At 36.8% G+C, this 20,288-nt stretch overlaps 2 protein-coding genes across 2 annotated transcripts; both read right to left on the bottom strand.

The window, feature by feature from the left end:
• Nucleotides 1-5,306: 5,306 nt before the first annotated feature.
• Nucleotides 5,307-10,125, bottom strand: LOC131317207 (uncharacterized). Its single transcript, XM_058346778.1, has 2 exons — nt 9,122-10,125; nt 5,307-5,485 (listed from the first exon to the last, which is right to left on the bottom strand). Exons 1-2 carry the CDS (start codon nt 9,798-9,800, stop codon nt 5,307-5,309), a joined length of 858 nt encoding a protein of 285 aa, XP_058202761.1. The 5' UTR covers nt 9,801-10,125.
• On the bottom strand, nt 6,050-8,566 carry LOC131316711 (uncharacterized). Its single transcript, XM_058346143.1, has 4 exons — nt 7,618-8,566; nt 7,232-7,537; nt 7,069-7,156; nt 6,050-6,984 (listed from the first exon to the last, which is right to left on the bottom strand). The coding sequence occupies exons 1-4, from the start codon at nt 8,217-8,219 to the stop codon at nt 6,247-6,249; spliced, it is 1,734 nt and encodes a 577-aa protein (XP_058202126.1). The 5' UTR covers nt 8,220-8,566; the 3' UTR covers nt 6,050-6,246.
• Nucleotides 10,126-20,288: the final 10,163 nt, after the last annotated feature.

The following is a 20,288-nucleotide window of genomic DNA, read 5'->3' as shown; positions in this document are numbered from 1 at the left end:
AGCCCTCGGGGGGTATTTTCTCTCTTATCGCAAAAGATTCAGCAAAAGGGAATCTTTTCCCATTGATTTTTTCCTTATGGGTGTTTATGTCAACTTCCCAAATCAGTTTTTCTCTTTTTCTTTTAAAGTTAATCAAAATTCAGGAAATTGCAAAATAATGCTTGTTTATATATATTGACCCCAGCCAACTAAGAGCCAAATTCATTTCGGGTAATTTGGAGTATTTGATTAGAAATAACCCAATAGACACGTTGTTTGTTTGTTTTTTATTTAATTTTAGCCTATGTCTTATATTAAATGGACAGTCTCTGCTTGTTTTTGCAAATTCTAAAAAATTCATTTTTAATTCATTTTTTTTTGACACTTCATTTCCAATAACTTTCCCTAGAAGCTAAAAGAAAAATTAATTAACCACGAGAAACTAACCATATATCATGCCAAGTATTAGTTTGCACCCCTTATCATCTCACAATTAGTGTGGTCCATATTTTACTACACAGACTGATTTTGTTTTATTGAAGGGGACCGACCACCTTCAAGGTATGAACACACAACACATGAGCACGCACATAGAAATACATGTCCATTGTCCCAAAAATTTTATTTTGGTATTTTTATTTTTCCTAATTTTTTGAATTAATCATTCAACTTAACGAGAGTTATCAAAAAAGTATAAAAATACGGACTGTAGTTTAATTTTTTTTATTATATAAAACGACACTACATAAAGATATATCCCTTATTTGGTATTTACTCTCTTCTTTAGTGCATATTCATTTTGCTTTTCATCATAATTGATTTTGTAGACTTTTCTTACCGAGGAGAATGATCCATCCTAAAAATCTAACATCAATCAAACAAAAAGTCAAATTTAAGAAAAACGAAGCCATTGTGAGTTGGTTAATTTGCTTTAATTGGGAAATTGTCACTACAAGAAAAAACACCATTCCCGACTAAAGATTTAGTCGGCAATTGTACCAATTTTAGTCGGCAAAACACTTTCCCGACTAAAAATTTTGGTCGACACATTAGTCGGTGGAAGAAGGTCGGCAAAGGAAATTGCCGACTAAAAAACGTTTTAGTCGGCTAAAGTATTTGCATTTACCGACTACGATCTCCCGACTAAATACTTAGTCGGCACTTGTATTTAGTCGGCAAAGATCAGACTATTGGCCGACTAACGGTTTAGTCGGCGAATGGACTAAACATTGCCGACTAAATTGTTTAGTCAGGGGATATATAACCTTTTGGCCGACTAATAATTTAGTCGGGGAATGGTTTACTATTGGCCGACTAATTATTTAGTCGGGATATGTGCTACCTAGTTGCCGACCAATTGTTTAGTCGGGGAATATATTACCTATTTGCCAACTAATTATTTAGTCGGGGAATGGTTTTAATTAGGGGTGAGCATGGACCGGATTGGTCTGGTTTTATGGTAAACCAAGAACCAAACCACTACCTACGGATTAAGAATTTAGAGAACCAAACCAACCCATAAAATTCATATAACCAAACCAATCCAAACCATTAAAAAGCGGTTCAGTTTCGGTTTGAACCACGGTTCGCTCTAAATTGATATATCATCCCCATAAACTATTTGAAGTACTTAAAATTGAATACCAAAACTTATACTGTATTAAATTAGCTAGTTATATAAAAATTACAAAAACTCACTAACATCAACTAACTAAATAAGAGTAGAATACAAGAAATTACCGAAAGAATAGAGCCATGGAATAGAGTGTTAGATTAGAAAATTCGTAACCGAGCGCAAAGAGTGAGAAATCAATTAACTTAGTCGAACCTATGTTTAGTGTTTTGAAATTGTAGGAGTAGGTTATCGCATATAGAAGTTTAGGGAATCAATTTGGAAGTAAAATAATAGGGAGGTGGAATAAAGAATTAGATTAGAAAAATAATTTTATTTAATGTATCTAAACATATTATAGTATATGTGTGTTATACGGTTCGGATCGGTTTGGAACCAAAACTGTTAACGTAAATCCACAGACCAAACTATTTAAGACGGTTTCTACATTTTTAAAACCAAAACCAAACCACATCACTAAAAAACCAAACCAAACTAGTCGGTTTGGATTAGTTTGGACTGGATTCACGATTTAACGGTTATTTTGCTCACCCCTAGTTTTAATTATCACCGACTAAATTTTAGTCTGTAAATGTCTTTTCAAATCAACTAATTTGTGACCTATTAGCGACTAAACTTTAGACGGAAAATGTTCCATACCAATTTATCATTCCAAAATTTTTTACAAATTTTTTCCATATTATTATTCCCTATAAATTTCAACCAACAATCATTAAATGCACAAAATTGCCAATCTAATGCAATTAATACTAAATAAAAATTCCAAGAAATAAATACAAACTTTTATAAATAAAGGTGTCCACCAAATAGTTAAAAAATAACTTGTATCCAAATTCCTAAAGTGCAAAATAACACGTCCATCATAGGGGGGAAAAAAAAAATCCAAGCTCAGTAACAAAATATATACAAACCTCGTAAACACTCAACTTCAACAAACGGATAACCCACAAAAATCCAAGCACGTCCACAACCAAAATCCAACGTCAATCTTCATAATCAATAACCAACATCCTGCACGATACTCCATTAAAACGCCGTCCCTGAAAAAAAACCAAAAAAAGAACAATCTATCATTAGTATTTAAAGTTTTATATGAAAACATCCCTCAAACTATCACTCATTTTTCTACTTCATCCTTGAACTATCAAAATGACCTATTTCGTCCTCGAACTATCCATATCCCACCCTACTTGGTCCATAACCTAACGCCATCCAATATTTTGGATGGCAAACCCAACAAAAAACTACACTATGGCAGAACTGAAATTCCACCTTCCCAACACATTTGGCACCAAGCCAGATGGGTTTTCCTCCATTTTGTGCTCTATATAGACTCACACATGGGGCAAAAAACAAAGTACTCAAATTGCATCTATTTTCCAAGTCACAAACCAAGGTCAAACTCTGGTTCAAAACTGTCGAGAACCAAGTCATTATAGCAAGTTTCCCAGTACTGGAAAGCATGGGTTGAGCTCAAATTGCCCAAAATCTCTAGCAAGTTCTACATGCATATGGCTGAAGACAGAACTCAAAATATGGGTAATGACACTAGAGAAAATAAAGTTGTACATCATCATTATAACTTAGTTACTCAAGAACTAATGCACTTATACCATTTTTTTTTTCAATCTTTCCTTTATTGAATCACAATTGTCCGATTTCCTTTATAAGTCTGACTTACAAAAGCCAATTCAACCCTTCACCAGAGTATTGTTTATCAAGTAACAAATATGCCCTAATGCCAAACTATTAGTCATACTAACAAATCTTCGGGGAACTCACACACACACACCCACGTCACTCCTTCAAACCTCAGGTTATTATCTATTGAATCTCTTTTCATAAATCTCCTTTATGATTCCAACTCGTGGATACTAACCTAGCTTTTCACCAATGTATCATCACTATAACAGTCAAAATATATCTTCCTAGTAAATCATTAAGATAAAAGAAATAATGTTTGACTAAAGGTAGAGCATACAACGCTATCTTTATTTTTGACAACATAGAATTCTCTTTCACACAGCTGGTGGAATGATAATGAAATAACAAAACTTATATTGGCAATGGTAAGTTGTAGCTTAAGTAAAAGGTGTGTGTACATGCATGTGCGTGGGCCATAACAAACACCACATGTTTGGGAGTGAAACACATGCAAAAGCGAGTGATTGGCAGCAACTGAACTGAACAGTAGCAGCAGCAGTAAGAAAAGTGATTGGACTCCTAAGCATTACAAAAGTGATATGGAAGTAACGGACAGAACTGTACAGTTGCTGGACAGAACAACAACATCCAAAACAGGATTCAAAGCAACAAAATACCAAAGCTGGACAAAAAATGCAGACAAGGAGATACAGACAAAACAAAATAGAAACTGGTAATTACAAGGAGATACAAATAGTCCAGTTCAGAAATGAAAGTGTCCACAACGGTTAACATCAAATGAATACGCTAACCATAACTAACACTACTGGAACTACACAAATGTGCTGACCAAAAGCAGACAAATGCCCATCAATAATACACTTCAAAACAGTAGAAGCGAACCATAGTGCAACTAGTAGAAACAGTAGCAGTAGCAGAAGCAGAATAACAACTACAACAAGTTAGCATTAGCTTGTAGCATAACCTGGACAGAACCATGTGTACTAGTAGCATTAGCTCCACAATGCAACTAGCTGGACATGAAGCATAACTTGGACAGAACCATGTGTACTAGTAGAAGTAAGAATGTACAAGTACACAAATGGGATCCAATACTAAGCCAAGCATTGCAAAAGGTTGAGAACTTTGTGTAATATGCAAGAAAACTTGGGACCGTATGTATGTTTCTGAACAGCTCCAATGTAGTGGATGCGAAGACCAACATGCAGAGTGCAGACAAAACAGCATGGAGATCCATCAATTGACACTTCCAATTTGATATAAGAAAAACATTTGTTGCCGTTCTTAACTATTGTTAACATCAGAAGAACGAATAAAAAGTAAAAGAATGATGAATATATAACTAGAATGGCCAATTTCCCCCCAAAAATGAGCAGGGTCCTCATAGTTCTGCACGTTTTTTTGGTAAAGAAGCCAAATGTCTTTCCAGATGAACCATGACCAATGCGGTTTTTACTTCACAATTATGTCAGCAAGTTTCAAACATTCAGCATATTACATACTTTTTTCTATCGTAGAGCTGCTCTGCGCTCTGCAGATGAGTCAGAGAGTCTGATTGTGGCAAGAACTGATTCTAGAACCTTATATGATTGAAAGTGTCCACAAATCCTCATGCTTACTTCTAACGCTTAACTATAATGGACTCAACTCAAGTTTCGAAGAGACTCTTACGTCAGAAACGTTATGATTTTGTTACAATCAAAACTACATGTTATAAGCCAATGGACGTGCCACCATAAAAAAATAGCTTCCCATACTCTCCTAGCCACAATACATAGGATAAAGATATGGTTAGGTGATTCTCCCATTTAGAGTGTGCAGATTTAACTGAGAATGTGACATCATTGTTGTTTAATGGTCTTATCCACAGGTCTGGTCATTAGTGCTTGTGATCCTTGCATGATCGGCACGTCAATGATTCAAATTCCTCAAATACATGACATGACAGATTCAACTCGTACAAAAGGCATGTAGTGAGATACATAGAGAAAGGGAGGGAGGGGGAGAGAGAGATAGATATACAGGTGCATTAACCTAAAGCACTAGCATGGGTAGAAGGAGATGCAACAGTCAAAGGAGTAGATGTGAGAATCTCTGAAGCGGGTGTTGGAGCTTCTGTTTCAACTCGTACTGCTGCAGTGTTACGCATTGTGCTAGTCGAGTTGGAGGATGCACTGCTCTTTTTTGATCCAGGAGGCATGATGCAATCTGTCAAATTTTGAAACACTCCATTTTACATACAAGCATATCAAAGAAGTGAATTATAATGAAAGATATGTAAGACAAACAATGTGCAAATTATGAGGTATGTAGCATATGATAAACAATTAATAACCATATTGCTCAAGAAGTCAATTACACTGAACCTTTGTCACCCATATGTAAGCATAGATGTAGATAACTCTAGATCAGAAAACAAAATACAAATTTTTTTTTTTGGATAACTCTAGCTAATTGGGTAGCAGTTAAAGCTGCTACAAGCATCATTAAAATCCAGCACTACCAATTGACAAGTAAAGCATAACACCATCAATATCAAAACCATCACAAGCAACTTCATAGTAAGAGCTGCACTAGTGGAATCTAAATCCAGATTCTTCAAGAACCAAGTATAAGATGCATACACAATTGCATTTCAATCCATCAATAACACCACATGCAGCTCAACCTGTTAGCATAGAATCACAACTGGCCACCACCAACAGAAACAGATTTAGAAGCAAACACTACTTGAATTCAGCACTAGAATTCTCTACTTGAACACAGCGTGACTAGCTAACCACAAAAGATAGTAGCCACCAACACAAACCTACATCTGATCTTCCAAGGGACATCCCCCAAGGCTAGGAAATGAACAAAATCAATTGAAGTGGACAAATCAATGGGCCACATACAACAGCAAAGTAGCTAAAACTAATTTCAGCAGTTACTCTTAGGTACAAGTAGGGACCACCAAATTTCTTCGTACATTAAGCTTCTATGTCAAAATCATCATCAGAATCACTATGATTTTCTTCCTCTTCTTCATCATCTAGATCAGCCATTAAGTTTTCTTCATACTCATCGCTATGATCTTCTTCCTCACTAGTAATTGCAGGTTCAATATCATTTCTCCGCAAAGAGGATACGATGGGAGGATCTTCAACGACAATTGTTGGAACCTCAGTAGTTATTTCCTGTTGGAAAACTTCATTGGGAGACCCGCTGGTTTCAAAACTTTCCGTCTCTGGGACATTCCAGATTCCTCGACGGTGAATTCGTTCTACTACTTTCCAATGCTCACCCAACTTGGTATCTGCAATGTAGAAAACTTGTTGAACTTGACTTGGAAAAACGAATGGGTCATCCTTATACCATCGACTTCTTACATCAATACTTGAGCAATGTGCATCAACCCGAAAAAATCTACTACAACCGGAATTGTACCATTCACACTGGAACAAAACAACTCGATGACCGAATAAATAGGCCATTTCCCATACTTTGGTTAAGAAACCGTAAAAGTTTATTGTCTGGCCTTCATGCTCCCCTTCCACTACCACCCCACTATTCTGAGTTGTATGACGGTTGTCCCGTTCAATAGTAAGGAAATGGACGCCAATAGAAATGCACCCTGAATATGTGTTTATTATTGGCCCGGGTCCGTTGGCCAATGACCATAACTCATTAGTTGCTTCTAGAGACCCTTGCTTCCGCAATTCATTCACCTACATTAAAAATTACTATTATGCTACTTTAAATAAACATAGCTTAATGCGACAAATGAGAAAATTCAATTTTGTATGTCTTACATGCCGTTTGAACCACTGAGGAAACTCTTTGCGTTGTCTCTTCGCAATGTCAAGTGTATTGCCATTTCCCAACAAATTCTTGTGTATCCTAATTAACATAGAGAATTATGAATGATGATAAAACCACAACCAAATATAGAAAAAAATTGTTGTAAATAAGTACTTTAGATATGGTTCTACTTCAGGGCTATTGTTCAAGACAAACCAATGAGCCATGTCACGTTGGTCAACAGGTACATCAGGTGCTCTCCGGATTATACTAAAGGGACGGATTTGCTGAGTGAAAGCCCTTAACCCCACATCATGCTCACCACCATCGTCATTCCGTTCTTGGCGATTAAACACTGTCTCAATTCCATCGAGATACATAGAACAAAAGGTTGTACATTCTTTACAAACGTAAGCCTCCACAATTGAACCTTCAGGATGAGCTTTATTGCCAACTAATTTTTTCAAAACTCCAAGTAGTCTATACAAAATACCACAGTATTAGGTTATGGTTCTATGATTATAGCTAAATGACACAATTAGTACAATAGGTATACATACCTTTCAATGGGGTACATCCATCGATAATGCACTGGCCCTCCTAGTTTAAGCTCGCGAGGCAGGTGAATAGCCAAGTGTACCATTACGTCAAAGAAAGCGGGAGGGAAAATCTTTTCACACTTGCAAAGCACAAGTATAATGTTCTCCTGAAGTTTATCCAAATCGCTCTTCCTCACTGTTTTTGAGCACACCTGTTGGTAGAAGCTACTGAACTCAAATAATGCGGTTCCAATTTCCTTGTTCAAATAGCCACGCATACCAATCGGGAGAAGCCTTTGCAAAAGGACATGACAATCATGACTTTTGAGCCCCGATAGCTTGCCACCACGAGTGTTCACACATTTAGAGATGTTTGCAGCATATCCATCTGGGTACTTGATCGATTTCAAGAAATTGCAAAAGCCTTCTCTCTCTTTCGCTGATAATGTGTACATGGCCGGGGGCTTTTCAAATGACCCATTTGCACGCTTCTTTAGGTGCAACTCCTTGCGTAATTCCTGATCCTCCAAATCCTTGCGTGCCTTTTCCGTATCCTTGTTCTTTCCATCTATGCCCAAAAATGTCCCCAACAAATTTTCACATATGTTCTTCCCTATGTGCATGACATCGAGATTCCATCAAAGATTGAGAAACTCAAAGTAAGGGAGCTCAAACAAAATGCTTTTCTTTCCCCAATTCAAATTTTTCTCAAACTCATCTCTTTTTCTTTTCTTGCTGTTACTTGGATGTTTCCCAAACGGCTCGTATGTCCCTGAGTTAATTTGTTCTAATATTTCTTGGCCCGATAACTCCACAAGTCTGGTCCTATCCTCAAATTTACCGTTAAAGAGCTTGCTCCTTCGCCAAATGTGGTTCTCAGGTAGCCAGCGGCGCGCACCCAAATATCCAATCTTACTCCTCAACTTAACTGATGAGAAATCACAATTGCAAATGGGACAAGCCAAATAACCCTTCGTAGACCACCCAGACATCATCCCATATGCAAGAAAGTCGTGGATGGTCCAAAACACACATGCACGCATCGTAAATGTTTTTCCAGTAGAGGCATCATAAGTTTGTACACCATTCTTCCACAACTTTTTCAACTCATCAACTAACGGACGCAAGTAAACATCAATATCTTTTCCAATGGATGATGGACCAGGAATAAGCAGTGACATGAAGCAAAAGGGTTCTTTCATGCACTTCCACGGGGGGAGATTGTAAGGCACCATGATTACCGGCCACATACTATATGATTGACTCATGTGTCCAAAGGGATTGAAACCATCAGTAGCCATCCCAAGCCTCACATTTCGTGGTTCAGCAGCAAAATCGGGAAATCGCTCATCGAAGTTCTTCCATTCCTGAGCATCAGCCGGATGACACAATTCGTCATCATCTACACGTTTGTCTTTATGCCATCTCATATCAGGAGCTATTTTCTCACAACAATATAGCCTTTGTAGTCTAGGAGTCAATGGTAAGTACCGCAATATCTTGCGGGGGATCTTTTTACCTGTACCATCATTCACCTTGTACCTAGGCTCATTACACTTTGGGCAATTTTCCATATTTGCATTCTCCTTCCAAAAGAGTGCGCAGTCATTTATGCATGCATGAATAGGCACATATCCCAAACCCAAATCCCTTAAGAATTTCTTCGCTTCATAAGTGTTCCAAGGAATAGCCTCATCATAGTCTGATCGCATCCCTTTAATAATATTCATCATAATATGGAACGTGTCATTCGGCATCTTCTTGTAGACTTTAACGTGAAGCAACTCAACAATGAATGCTAGCACAGTCTTTTCACATCCAGGATAAATTTTACGTTGAGCAGCATTGAACAACTTATCGAAACTCCGGACATCGCCCCTCCCAAGATTAGCAGGCAATTCATCGCTATCGTCATCCAAAAGGCCACCAACAAATACCTGTTCCAACATATTTTGCAATGGGTTGCCATCCTTAGGGACCTCCCCTCCAGTTTCATCCCCAATACCTTCATTGGGGTGATGATGGTCATCATCATATGCTTGAGGTGTGGGAACAAATTCCCCATGGTGCACCCAAGTCTTGTAAGAAGAGTCAAATCCTTTCCGTATCAAATGGATCTTAACAACTGCAAAGCTATGTTTTCTGCCATTTAGACAATCATTACATGGACACCGAATCTCAGGCTGTGGTCCTAAATTCGCCATCGCAAATTAGAGGAAAGATTTCACCCCTAGTATATACTCTCTACTTGCCAACCTATTTCTTCTTATCGTCATCCAACTCTTGTCCATTACTTATAACCTACAAAATTAATTAAAGGTTACACAACATTGCTATGTTTTTTTTACAACACTACATATGGCCTAAGTATATGCACAAAATAGAAAGGAATAAATAATGAAGCATAAGAACACCGTCAAAAGAACAATTGTTATTCATTCACTTCCAATAACAACTGTTACTATCCACATGTTCAGAACAAATGTTTTTTCCCTTCCATGCAATCAGAGCAGTAAACCATTTAAGAGAATAGTGGTTTATCAGTTTTTTTTTTTGTTTTTGAAGTTAGAATTGTCACGTTTTTCGGCCCTTTTTGAACTTTAAACGTGGAACAAATAAACGTACAACAAAACTAACATGCACTAATAAACCCGCCTTTATTGGTAGCTTTTTCTTTTTTTTGTCCATTTCCTTGACGATATTCAAATGACTGGATTTTAATTCGCAAAAAAAAACCATCACGACATCATAGTAGTGGGGTTATCCTCAAGTATCAGGTCTTTCTATTCTTGCAGCAAAAACATTTGCACTGCCTATGAGACTATGACCAAAAAATGTTATATGGAATAGAAATTCTGGAAGCAAAAGACAATAACAGAGCTAAACTCACTATAACGAATCCAAAGCAAATGACAGCAGGTCATTAATGGCAACTGTGATACAAAGAGCTCGAATGAACACAATAAGAACCATGACAATGAAAAATGTTCAACAGGCAGCACATTTTGACTCAACCAAACAAAAAACTTAAGGAACACAAAAAATAGCAAGGTACAACACTTGAAATGCCAAAAAAACAGCCATGTACCAGGACTCAAGTTTCAGAAAATATTATGCCAACAACTGGCATAATGGCTAAAGCAATATCCAGAACCTCACATGGTTGGGGGTCAATAGAGGTGTGCCTTAGAATAAAGAAAAATCAGTATGATGCCAATGTCATCAGAAGTACCAGAAAGTCAAGAACAAAATTAATCAAACACAACGAAGTGAACAAAAACTTACAAGCTAACATATTTTACTGGCTAATCGAAAATATTACTCAACCACAATGATAACCTTACAAGATAAGAAGTGCAGATCCACTTATAAGTCGAGATCCATGTGCACGTTCAGAAACACGCAGCGGCAGAATGTTTCTCAACATGACCTTCAGCATAATTTCATTCTTTATTTTCGCCTCCTAAGGTTAGGGGGAAATAAAGTATCGCTCATTACATATCTTCCCATAATTATTTGTTAGCATGCTGAAATGTGTTGTGATCTACTGTACATGACTACGGGTAGATCAATACAGTAAAAGCTAAAAGATAGAGTACATGTACGACAGGGATACGGCCAGAAAAATAGAGTTCTTATATTTAGAGGTAGGTGTTACATATAGTAAGTATTCATAAAATTAAGGTAATAGTGACATGACTTAATTAAAAAGAAAAAAGGTAAGACCTAATCCAAAAATAATCCCGCTTTTCAATGCCAAACTTAAGGTACAAATAAGATTCAAATGTCATTATGCCAACCAAATAATAGACCAAAATCTTAATTCTACGAGCATGCTATGCATAGGAAAAAGTCTTGTGAAGTTAGCTTCATTTTTACGTAAAACAAAATACTATTTGGGATGTGGTACGACTTAGGTATTTATTGGAAAAAGTATGAGGTACGGCAAAAACAATACAAAAAAAACTTCGGTAAGTACCGTCGTGCCCTCAATCCTTTTAATCATTGTATCCATTACTATGAGTCTATGATTAATAACTCACTTTTGCTTAGCCAAAAAAAAAAAAAACTATCTCTTGCTCTACGGACAGCAGCACCAACTAGAAAGTTTATAGCCACCCTTCATCAGATCATAGTCTAAAGCAAGGACAAGCAGCACCAACTAGAAAGTCTATAGCCACACTTCATCACATCATCAATAGTACGAATGGAGACTCTAAAGCAGTTGGCAAGAGAGAAAATAAAACTCCACATTTATTGGTACTACATACTTCCGTGTAATCTTCTTTTCTTTTCTTTCTTGCTAAGTCCATGCAATATTCTTAGGAAAAGGATTTCTTGTCCCCCAACAAATCGATTATCCATAGGACCTAACCAATAATTTCATTAGTATTACAACGATTCCACCTCATCATAGGACATAGGGCCCATGCCCACACGCACAAAAGAAAAACAAAAAAAACCTGAGTAAGCCCCCAAAAAGGAAAGAAAGATAACCAAAAAAAAAAAAGAGACAAAGAAAAATTGGTTGGGAGGGGAGGATGTGTTTGTGGTTCTGCTGCCTTGTTACGAGAAAGTTCATGGGATTCGTCTTGCTTTAAGTGTGTATTGTGCTCACTATAGGAAGATTTCTTTTTCGAGTTTTTTCTTTATCTCAACACGAGATATTGTGTGATCGGTGTCCTTTTTACTTCTTTTTAGGTGGGACTTGAAGGAGAGTACCTTGGACTTGGTAACGTAAGTCTTGCGAATAGTTCAATATGGATTCAGGGCAGTGCCATTCCATTTAATGAAAGTTTGATGTGGTGCAAGGTATGTGGATCAGACAACGTCTCATAATTATGGAACATGAAACAATATTGAATAAAATTGGTTGGTTATTTTGTCTGCATTTCTCATATAAAATTGATGTTGGACAAAGCCAAAATTTTTTGGACGAAAAATTCCAGTACTGAAGCTTTGAGGCCCTGGGACTTGGGTAGGAGTATCAAGTACTAAGGAACCCAACCCACACTAAGTCATTCAAGAAACTCACACTCATAGCCCCATGCTCCCATTTTGGAGCAACCTAATGAAGTATAGAACGCACACTTAGAGAAAGACACTCTCAAGTAGTATGTTACTGAGGCATCTTCGACCATTAGCAGGCACAAAACTCTCCTTCTCAACAAGTTTGGCCTACCCTTCTTAATACCATTTGACAACCCACCCCATACAACTCTAAACATCGAATGGTATTCAGCCTATGGTCGACACCAAAACTGGAATCAATCTCCAGTGGACAAATAATTTGTAGGCCCAATTACTGTAAAAGGGATCCCCACCGCATCGAGCCTCCAATTTATCTCCCTGGATTACAACTTATTTCATTTGCATATAATCTCCCTGTATTACAACTTTGGTTGCACTTGTAGCATAGCGATACTTATTCGTCAAGTTTGAAAATGCTTTCAAACAGTATGTTACTCGGCCACTTTTGGGTCAAACGGTATTGAAACACATTTTTTTCAAGAAATTTCACACTACCGATGCTTAACAAAACTCTAACATACATCTTTGACCAATAGTTCGGCAATAGGGCAAACCAAGATTAAGAGAGCAATACCAAATCAGTAATTAATGTGACAGTAAATTTGGGGGTTCAATGTGGTACATTTTTCACCATATAACAGTCACATGCAAAACCCAGATTATGAGAGAAATCAACCAAATCAGTAGATAATCAATATATTCAACACATGCAAAACAAAGACTGAGCTTGGATTGTACCTGTTGAGGAAAAGCAGAGCGACCTCAGCCTTGAATAACGAAGACTGGGCTCTGATTTCTAATGTAGTTCGAGGAGAGAACACGGCTACAATGAGGACGGCGTTGGGGAGACAGAGACAGCGAGCTGTGTTGGGCGTTGGAGAGAGAGAGAGAGAGAGAACTCCAGATTATGCGCCCATTCTCCTGCAATATTCATTCACGCCAACAACTATATGAAAGCTACGGTTGAGTCCCAGCCGCCAAATTGGAAAACCGAGAACTGAAATCCCAGATTGTAGCCGGGGGTAGAGAGAGAGAGAGAGAGTGAGTGAGTACCTAGCAGGAGCGAGCGACAGAGAGACACAGCGGCTCGACCGCGGCTGGAGATGCAAAGTCGGAGGAGAGGGGTTTTCGTCGGGGGGTGATTGAGAGGAGCAGGAGGATCTGAGACAACAGTCGGAGGAGTGAGGGATTTTCGTCGAGGGTGTGGCAGCGGCGGCGGTGCTGAACGGTGGAGACCGCGCCTGGAGAGAGCGGTTGAGAGACCACGGCTGGAGCAATGGTCAGAGGTTCGATTGAGAGTGGAATGGACTGATTGACGATGCGTGAAGGAGATGAGGGAAGGGTATAACTGGATGGGTTTCGATAACATGTAACGGCGCCGTTTCATATTATAAAATATTTGCCGACTAAATATTAGTCGGAAATTACCTAAATCCCGCCATTTTTTTTCCACAAAAAATTCAGATTGGCGCAAAAAATTGTATCATTACCGACCAAAAATTAATTAGTCGGTGATTTTTTTTGTCTTGGCCGACTAAATATTTAGTAGGGAATAATTCTTTGAGTCGGAATACCTTGCTGCGTCTAAAAATATATATTAAAGTCTTATAACACACCACCCAAGCCCCACTTGAGATTTTTTTGCTCGATCAGAACCATTTATCTTCTCTAATATTATCAGTTAGATCATTCTTACTAATATTACAGATGATTTGTTTCCGTTAGACAATTGATCGAACAAAAAATACCATTTTTCTAATGAATTCACGTCTCGATAAAGGCATATTCTAAACTTGATTGAGCCACAAATTTACTGGAATGAATAATTCAACAAGTGCAAGAAAATCAACGATCTTGATCGTCAAGATTGTCTCGCGATCTTGTGGCTACTATAATAACAAGTACAACATAAGAATTAGTTAACTATCAAATACATCAAACATATATATAGTTAAGGTAACTGTTGAGTCATTTTTTATAATGATCGATCTGAACCGTTAGGATTTCACGTCTTACTTGTTCTAGCATTGTCACTAAAATCGAAGATCATTTGGTTTTGGCGACCACATTATCAAAAGACATTTAATGCGTTTGGAGACGTTTAAGTGTAATAGTGAACTAACCGAGGCCCACTTGAGATATTTTTTCACGATCGAAATCATCTATCTTTGACGTAATACGAATTTGAACATTCGTACCAAGAATGAAGTTTAACTGCATATGGATAGGCACTTAATCGGACAACAAAATTCTTTACAATTAAGAATTTATGTGCCAATAAACAGGCTTCATTGGCCCGATCAAGCCAAAATTTTACGACAATCTTATGATTAAGAAGGAAAAAAAAAATGAGCGGTAGTGATCGACAAGGTTGCATCGTGATCAATGTCGTTGGAACAAATATTTCTTTTCTTTGACATTTTTAAAAAGGGGAAAAAGTTGATATTCTATGACTAAATCTATTAGTTGGGAAATGTATTTGATTTCTTAATTCGGATTAAATGATATTACCCTACTTAAATATATTTGGTCGGAAAATGTAATTTCGCTTTTCATTTTATTAAATCCAAAAAAAATGATATTTCACGACTAAATTGAACTTTTGTCGGCAAAAATGAAAATTATAGACTAAATTTGTTTAGTCAAAATTCATTTTCTATTTTATTAAATTCGAAAAAATGATATTTCATAACTAAATTTGTTTAGTCCGAATAAATTTTTTATTTTATTAAATTCGAAAAATGATATTTAACGACTAAATTGAGCTTTAGACGGAAAAAACGTAAATTACCGACTAAATTTGTTTAGTCGGAATTAATTTATATTTTATTAAATTCGAAAAAATGATATTTGCCGACTAAATTGAGCTTTAGTCGGCAAAATATAAAATTACTGACTAAATTTGTTTAGCCGGAATTAATTTATATTTTATTAAATTCGAAAAAATGATATTTGCCGACTAAATTGAGCTTTAGTCGGCAAAATATAAAATTACTGACTAAATTTGTTTTAGTCGGAATTAATTTCCTATTTTATTAAAATTCGAAAAAATGATATTTGCCGACTAAATTGAGCTTTAGTCGGCAAAATATAAAATTACTGACTAAATTTGTTTAGTCAGAATTAATTTTCTATTTTATTAAAATTCGAAAAAATGATATTTGACGACTAAATTGACCTTTAGTCGGCAAAATATATGTTTTGGCCGACCAAAATAATTTAGTCGGCAATTGTTTTATATTTTACCGGCTAAAAATTATTTAGTCGGTGAATGGCTTATATTTTCCGACTAAACAGTGTTTAGTCGGGAAATTTTAGTCGGGAATTGTGTATTTTGTTGTAGTGTGTAGTCATTTTATGCAAAAGGTAATTCAAAAATTATCCTTTTCAATTTCTTGGTATCCATGTATTGTCCACTCCTTGTGCGAGTGGTTGCCAGGCTCTCTTGGGTGGATCATGTCTTTTTAGCTATATTGTCTAAAATAAGTCTAGGAACATGAAAACCAGCCCATGCTCCAACCCATGATGCTGACGTGAACTGGGCCCCACGTGAGCTTTAAGTTAAAAAAAAAAATCGAAAATTTTGAATCTGCCCTAGCAAACAAACAATAAGTCTAGGAACAAGGAAACCAGCCCATGATATTGACGTGGATTGGGCCCCATGTGGACCCGATGGTGGTGGTGGTTGCCGGAGGTGGAGGTGAGGCTGGTGGTCACAGGTAGTGGCGGTGAGGCTGGTGGTCGATGGTGGTGGTCAGGTTCCTCCTCCTCCTCCTCCTCCTCCTCCTCCTCTCTCTCTCTCTCTCTCTCTCTCTCTCTCTCTCTCTCTCTCTCTCTCCTATTTTCGTCGAGACGATTTGTTTGCTAGGGCAGATTCAAAATTTTCAATATTTTTTTTCTGAACTTAAAGCTAATGTGAGGCCTAGTCCACGTCAGCATCATGGATTGGAGCTAGCATGGGCTGGTTTAATTTCCTTGTTCCTAGACTTACTTCTTAACTGTGCACTAGTCTCCCCATTGACTCAAGACCGATTGTCGCCTACTCCTTTAAATATGAGACAAACTTCTTGAAGTTATTGATGGCTTCGTGCGATCTCGGCCGTCCGTTTTGACTTTGGAAAGTCTGGATTTAAATAAAACTTTTCTGGAAAAAAATTAAACTCTTCGCCGGAAAAGCTTTATTAACATCCGGATCGTCCAAAACACTTTTGGACGGTTGCGATTGGCTCCGTAAACATCTTTTCATGGCTTCACCGTGAAAAAGATCGAGATTTTCTCTTTTGATATACAATCCATCGATCTGATGCTCAAACTTGGTTGGCGGAAATTGCCCCAAAGCCCTAATGTTTGTTAATTCCCCGTGGTTAACATCTCCCTTTCCGAGCCCTTTCTTTTTCAGTTTCTTATAAAGCAAAAACTTTATGAAGTCACTCCAACACCTAAATCGAAAAATGCAGGCATTTCATTTTGTTTTGTTTTGTCTTTGATAGTATTGACGTACATACATATGTAATCTTAACCCTTGGCAAGTTTCTTTGAATTTTTTTTTGTAATCCAGGGTGTCCCAGGCCAGTTTGCGCGCACCTTGGACTAATCCCTACAGTTCCTTCCACAGCCGTTTCACACTCTTACGCGTGGGGGTGATATGGTCCCAAGAGTTATTAGTAATGAAAATCGAACCTAAGATCTTAGGATGAAGTAAACATTTAAGTCCCAAGCCAAGATCACTTGGCCAACCCCTTGGGTTAGTTTCTTTCAAGTTACTTCAAAGAATCTTTAACTGTGCACTAAGGCCTAACGGGGTGTTTCCGTTGATTGTCAAGTTATGGACTACAAGATGTAGTTTATAATCGTCAAGTTGTTTCCACTAAATTATAAGTTGTAGAAATTGTATTGAGTTAGAAGAAGAAAAAATTTAGTTTAATAAGAATAACTTCACAAAAGCCAATAAGTTGTAGTACACAAATTTAGTGGAAATGAGGCCTAATTGTCCCTAGTTAACTCCACACTACCAAAACCTTGCCCAACGCCTAGAGCTCAACCTCCGAGAAAGGAATCAAACGCTATGACTAACATCATGTCATTACAATCGATCTTACTACACAATTGAAACTCTTGATCACATATGACTGAAGGCTTATTTTCGACTACTCATTTAGATATATAGTCCATGTGATGCTCATATTTAGTTGACAGAAATTTCCCCAAAGCCCTAAATGTTTGTTAATTCTCCATAGTTACCATCTCCCTTTCTTTTCTTCTTTTTATTTTATTTTTATTTTTATGAAGCATAAACTTTAGGAGGTCACCCTAAAAATGTAAAATCTCTTAAATAGACAGATGCACGCATTTCATTTTATATTATATTTGGTAGTCACTGTTGTGTGTGTATATATATATCCTAATCCTTGGCAAATTTCTTTCAAGTTACTCCCAAGGATTTTTAATTCTGCACTGATTGTCCTTAATTAATTAATAAATCAAGTTGGTTCACACTTTACATTCAGACGTTGCGACACTTCAACGAATGCAATAGGGTCAGATTTAATTGAACAATAGGTTCTATGAAATTCTAATTATAGATAACTGTTTAGCACAAAAATGTCTCGATCGAGGACTGAGCGCAGGCATGCCAAGACTTGTCGCGTCTAACGTAAGGACTGGATGCCCTTTTCTGACTTCGTAACCATGAAGGCAAGTGTGTTGTGAACCTAGGGGCTGGATTGGAGGTTCGTGGTTTTGCCAAAACGAAGTGGACTTAGCAATTTTCTAACCGTGTAGGAAAGAAGTAACAACGTAAAAAGAACTTTATTAACCGTGTAATAAAATTTTGCGTACAACGAGAAAGTAAAAGGCTCAAATTACTTGAAGAAGTAATTGAGTTGGTATAGGAAAAATAAAATTGGTGCTTCGCTAGGAAGACTTTGGTTTAAGCACTAGGCTTTGAGGTGTTGAATATGTTTTTCTTATTGAGTTCTTGTATTTGTAGGCAGAAATTATGCTCACGGTTTTGCATGTGTATTAACGGTTATGGGGAGTTGCCGAAGGTTATTTGCCATCATGGACCATTTTTTATTCCCTTGATTCAAGCCCACTAACAGATCATGGGTTCAAATGGCCTTTACAGAGAATAACCACCACCATATTTTCTTTTTTCGTGAGAATACTCCAAAATAATAATCATGGGCTACAGGCTCTTTAAATCAAGTTTAAAAAAATAAGGAAAAATGACTATTCAGGACGTGTTTTGATAATTAATACCCGCCAAGGACAAGCTAAGAACATTTGTTAATGCTGAAAATGTCCTTGGCATTAACAAATGTTCTTAGCGGATATTAATTATCAAAACACGTCCTTAGCTGTAATTTTCCCAAAAAATAAGGCCCAAATAACCTAAGACCATGATCCAATAGCATTAAAATTAATCGAGCCCAATTAATATTGTCTTGACCCATTAATTTTAACTCAATACATTTCTATTTTTCGGCCCAATTTAATAAAATAATAATTAAATAGTCTTTCAACGTTGGCCTGTGATTTGGTACTAAAAACAAGTGTAAACAATAACAAAGATAACAATACAACAAAATAAAAATAAGAAAAATTAACAAATCCTCCGTACTACCAGAACCATCCCAACGCCGAGAGCTCCACCTTCGGAAAGGAATCAAACTTTAACAATAAAATCGCGTGACTATAATCGACCTTACTACAGAATTGAGACTCCTCACAATGGTCTCAAGATCGATTGTCAAGTACTCCTTTGGAGACATTGTCCATCTAATGCTAATTAGATTGTTAACCACCAACTCATGAAAAAGCATAAGCTGTTAGAGAGAGGAACAACTGTTAGGGAGAGGGGTAACTTTATTATTTATATTCTCAACATGCTCCCTCAAGTGTATGTAGCCAGACTCACCTCCATAAGAGCATCCACAGTGGACGTACTAATTAAAATTAGATAATCAAAAGTTGCCACATCGCCTTTTGATTATCCATTTAAGGGGTTGCTAAGATTAACAATATAAATGTCTACAGTGACATAATCAAACATTGAATAATCAAAACTTGCCACATCACCTTTTCAACCTATAAAAATCTAAAAGGGGAAAAGACTGAAATAGTCCCTGTAGTTAAGTATTTGTGTCAATTTGGTCCCTGTAGTTGTAATTGGCTTGATTTACACTCTGTACTTTTCATTTTGTTTCAATTTGGTCCAATTACTAACTTCCGTTAGTCTGCCGTTAGTCCTTTAAACAACAAAATCATATGGCCCCCCTTTTTTGGGGTTAAAATAGACTCGTTCGGCTAAATAAGCCAACTGGCTTATTTTTTTATCCTTATTCAAATTTTTTTCGTATTTGTTAGTTTTTTGTCAATTTTTTTGGGGTTATTGTATCGTTATGACGAGAGGAATCTAAAAAGTAAAAAATAATGATCGTGATCCAATTTTTTTTGAATAAAGACGAAAAAATTGGCTTATTGGCTTATTTTTGTCTTTATTCAAAAAAAATTAGGTTTCGATCGTAATTTTTTACATTTTAGATTCCTCTTGTTATGACGATGCAATAATTCCCAAAAAAAATGATGAAAAACTAACAAATATAAAAAAAATTTGAATAAGGACAAAAAATTAAGCCAGTTGACTTATTTAGCTGAAT

The sequence above is a fragment of the Rhododendron vialii genome, chromosome 2a (genome assembly GCF_030253575.1).
Source record: "Rhododendron vialii isolate Sample 1 chromosome 2a, ASM3025357v1".
In the NCBI taxonomy this organism is placed as follows: Eukaryota; Viridiplantae; Streptophyta; class Magnoliopsida; order Ericales; family Ericaceae; genus Rhododendron; species Rhododendron vialii.
The sequence above is the reverse complement of the archived record's forward strand: the minus strand, read 5'-3'. Positions and strand labels throughout refer to the sequence as shown.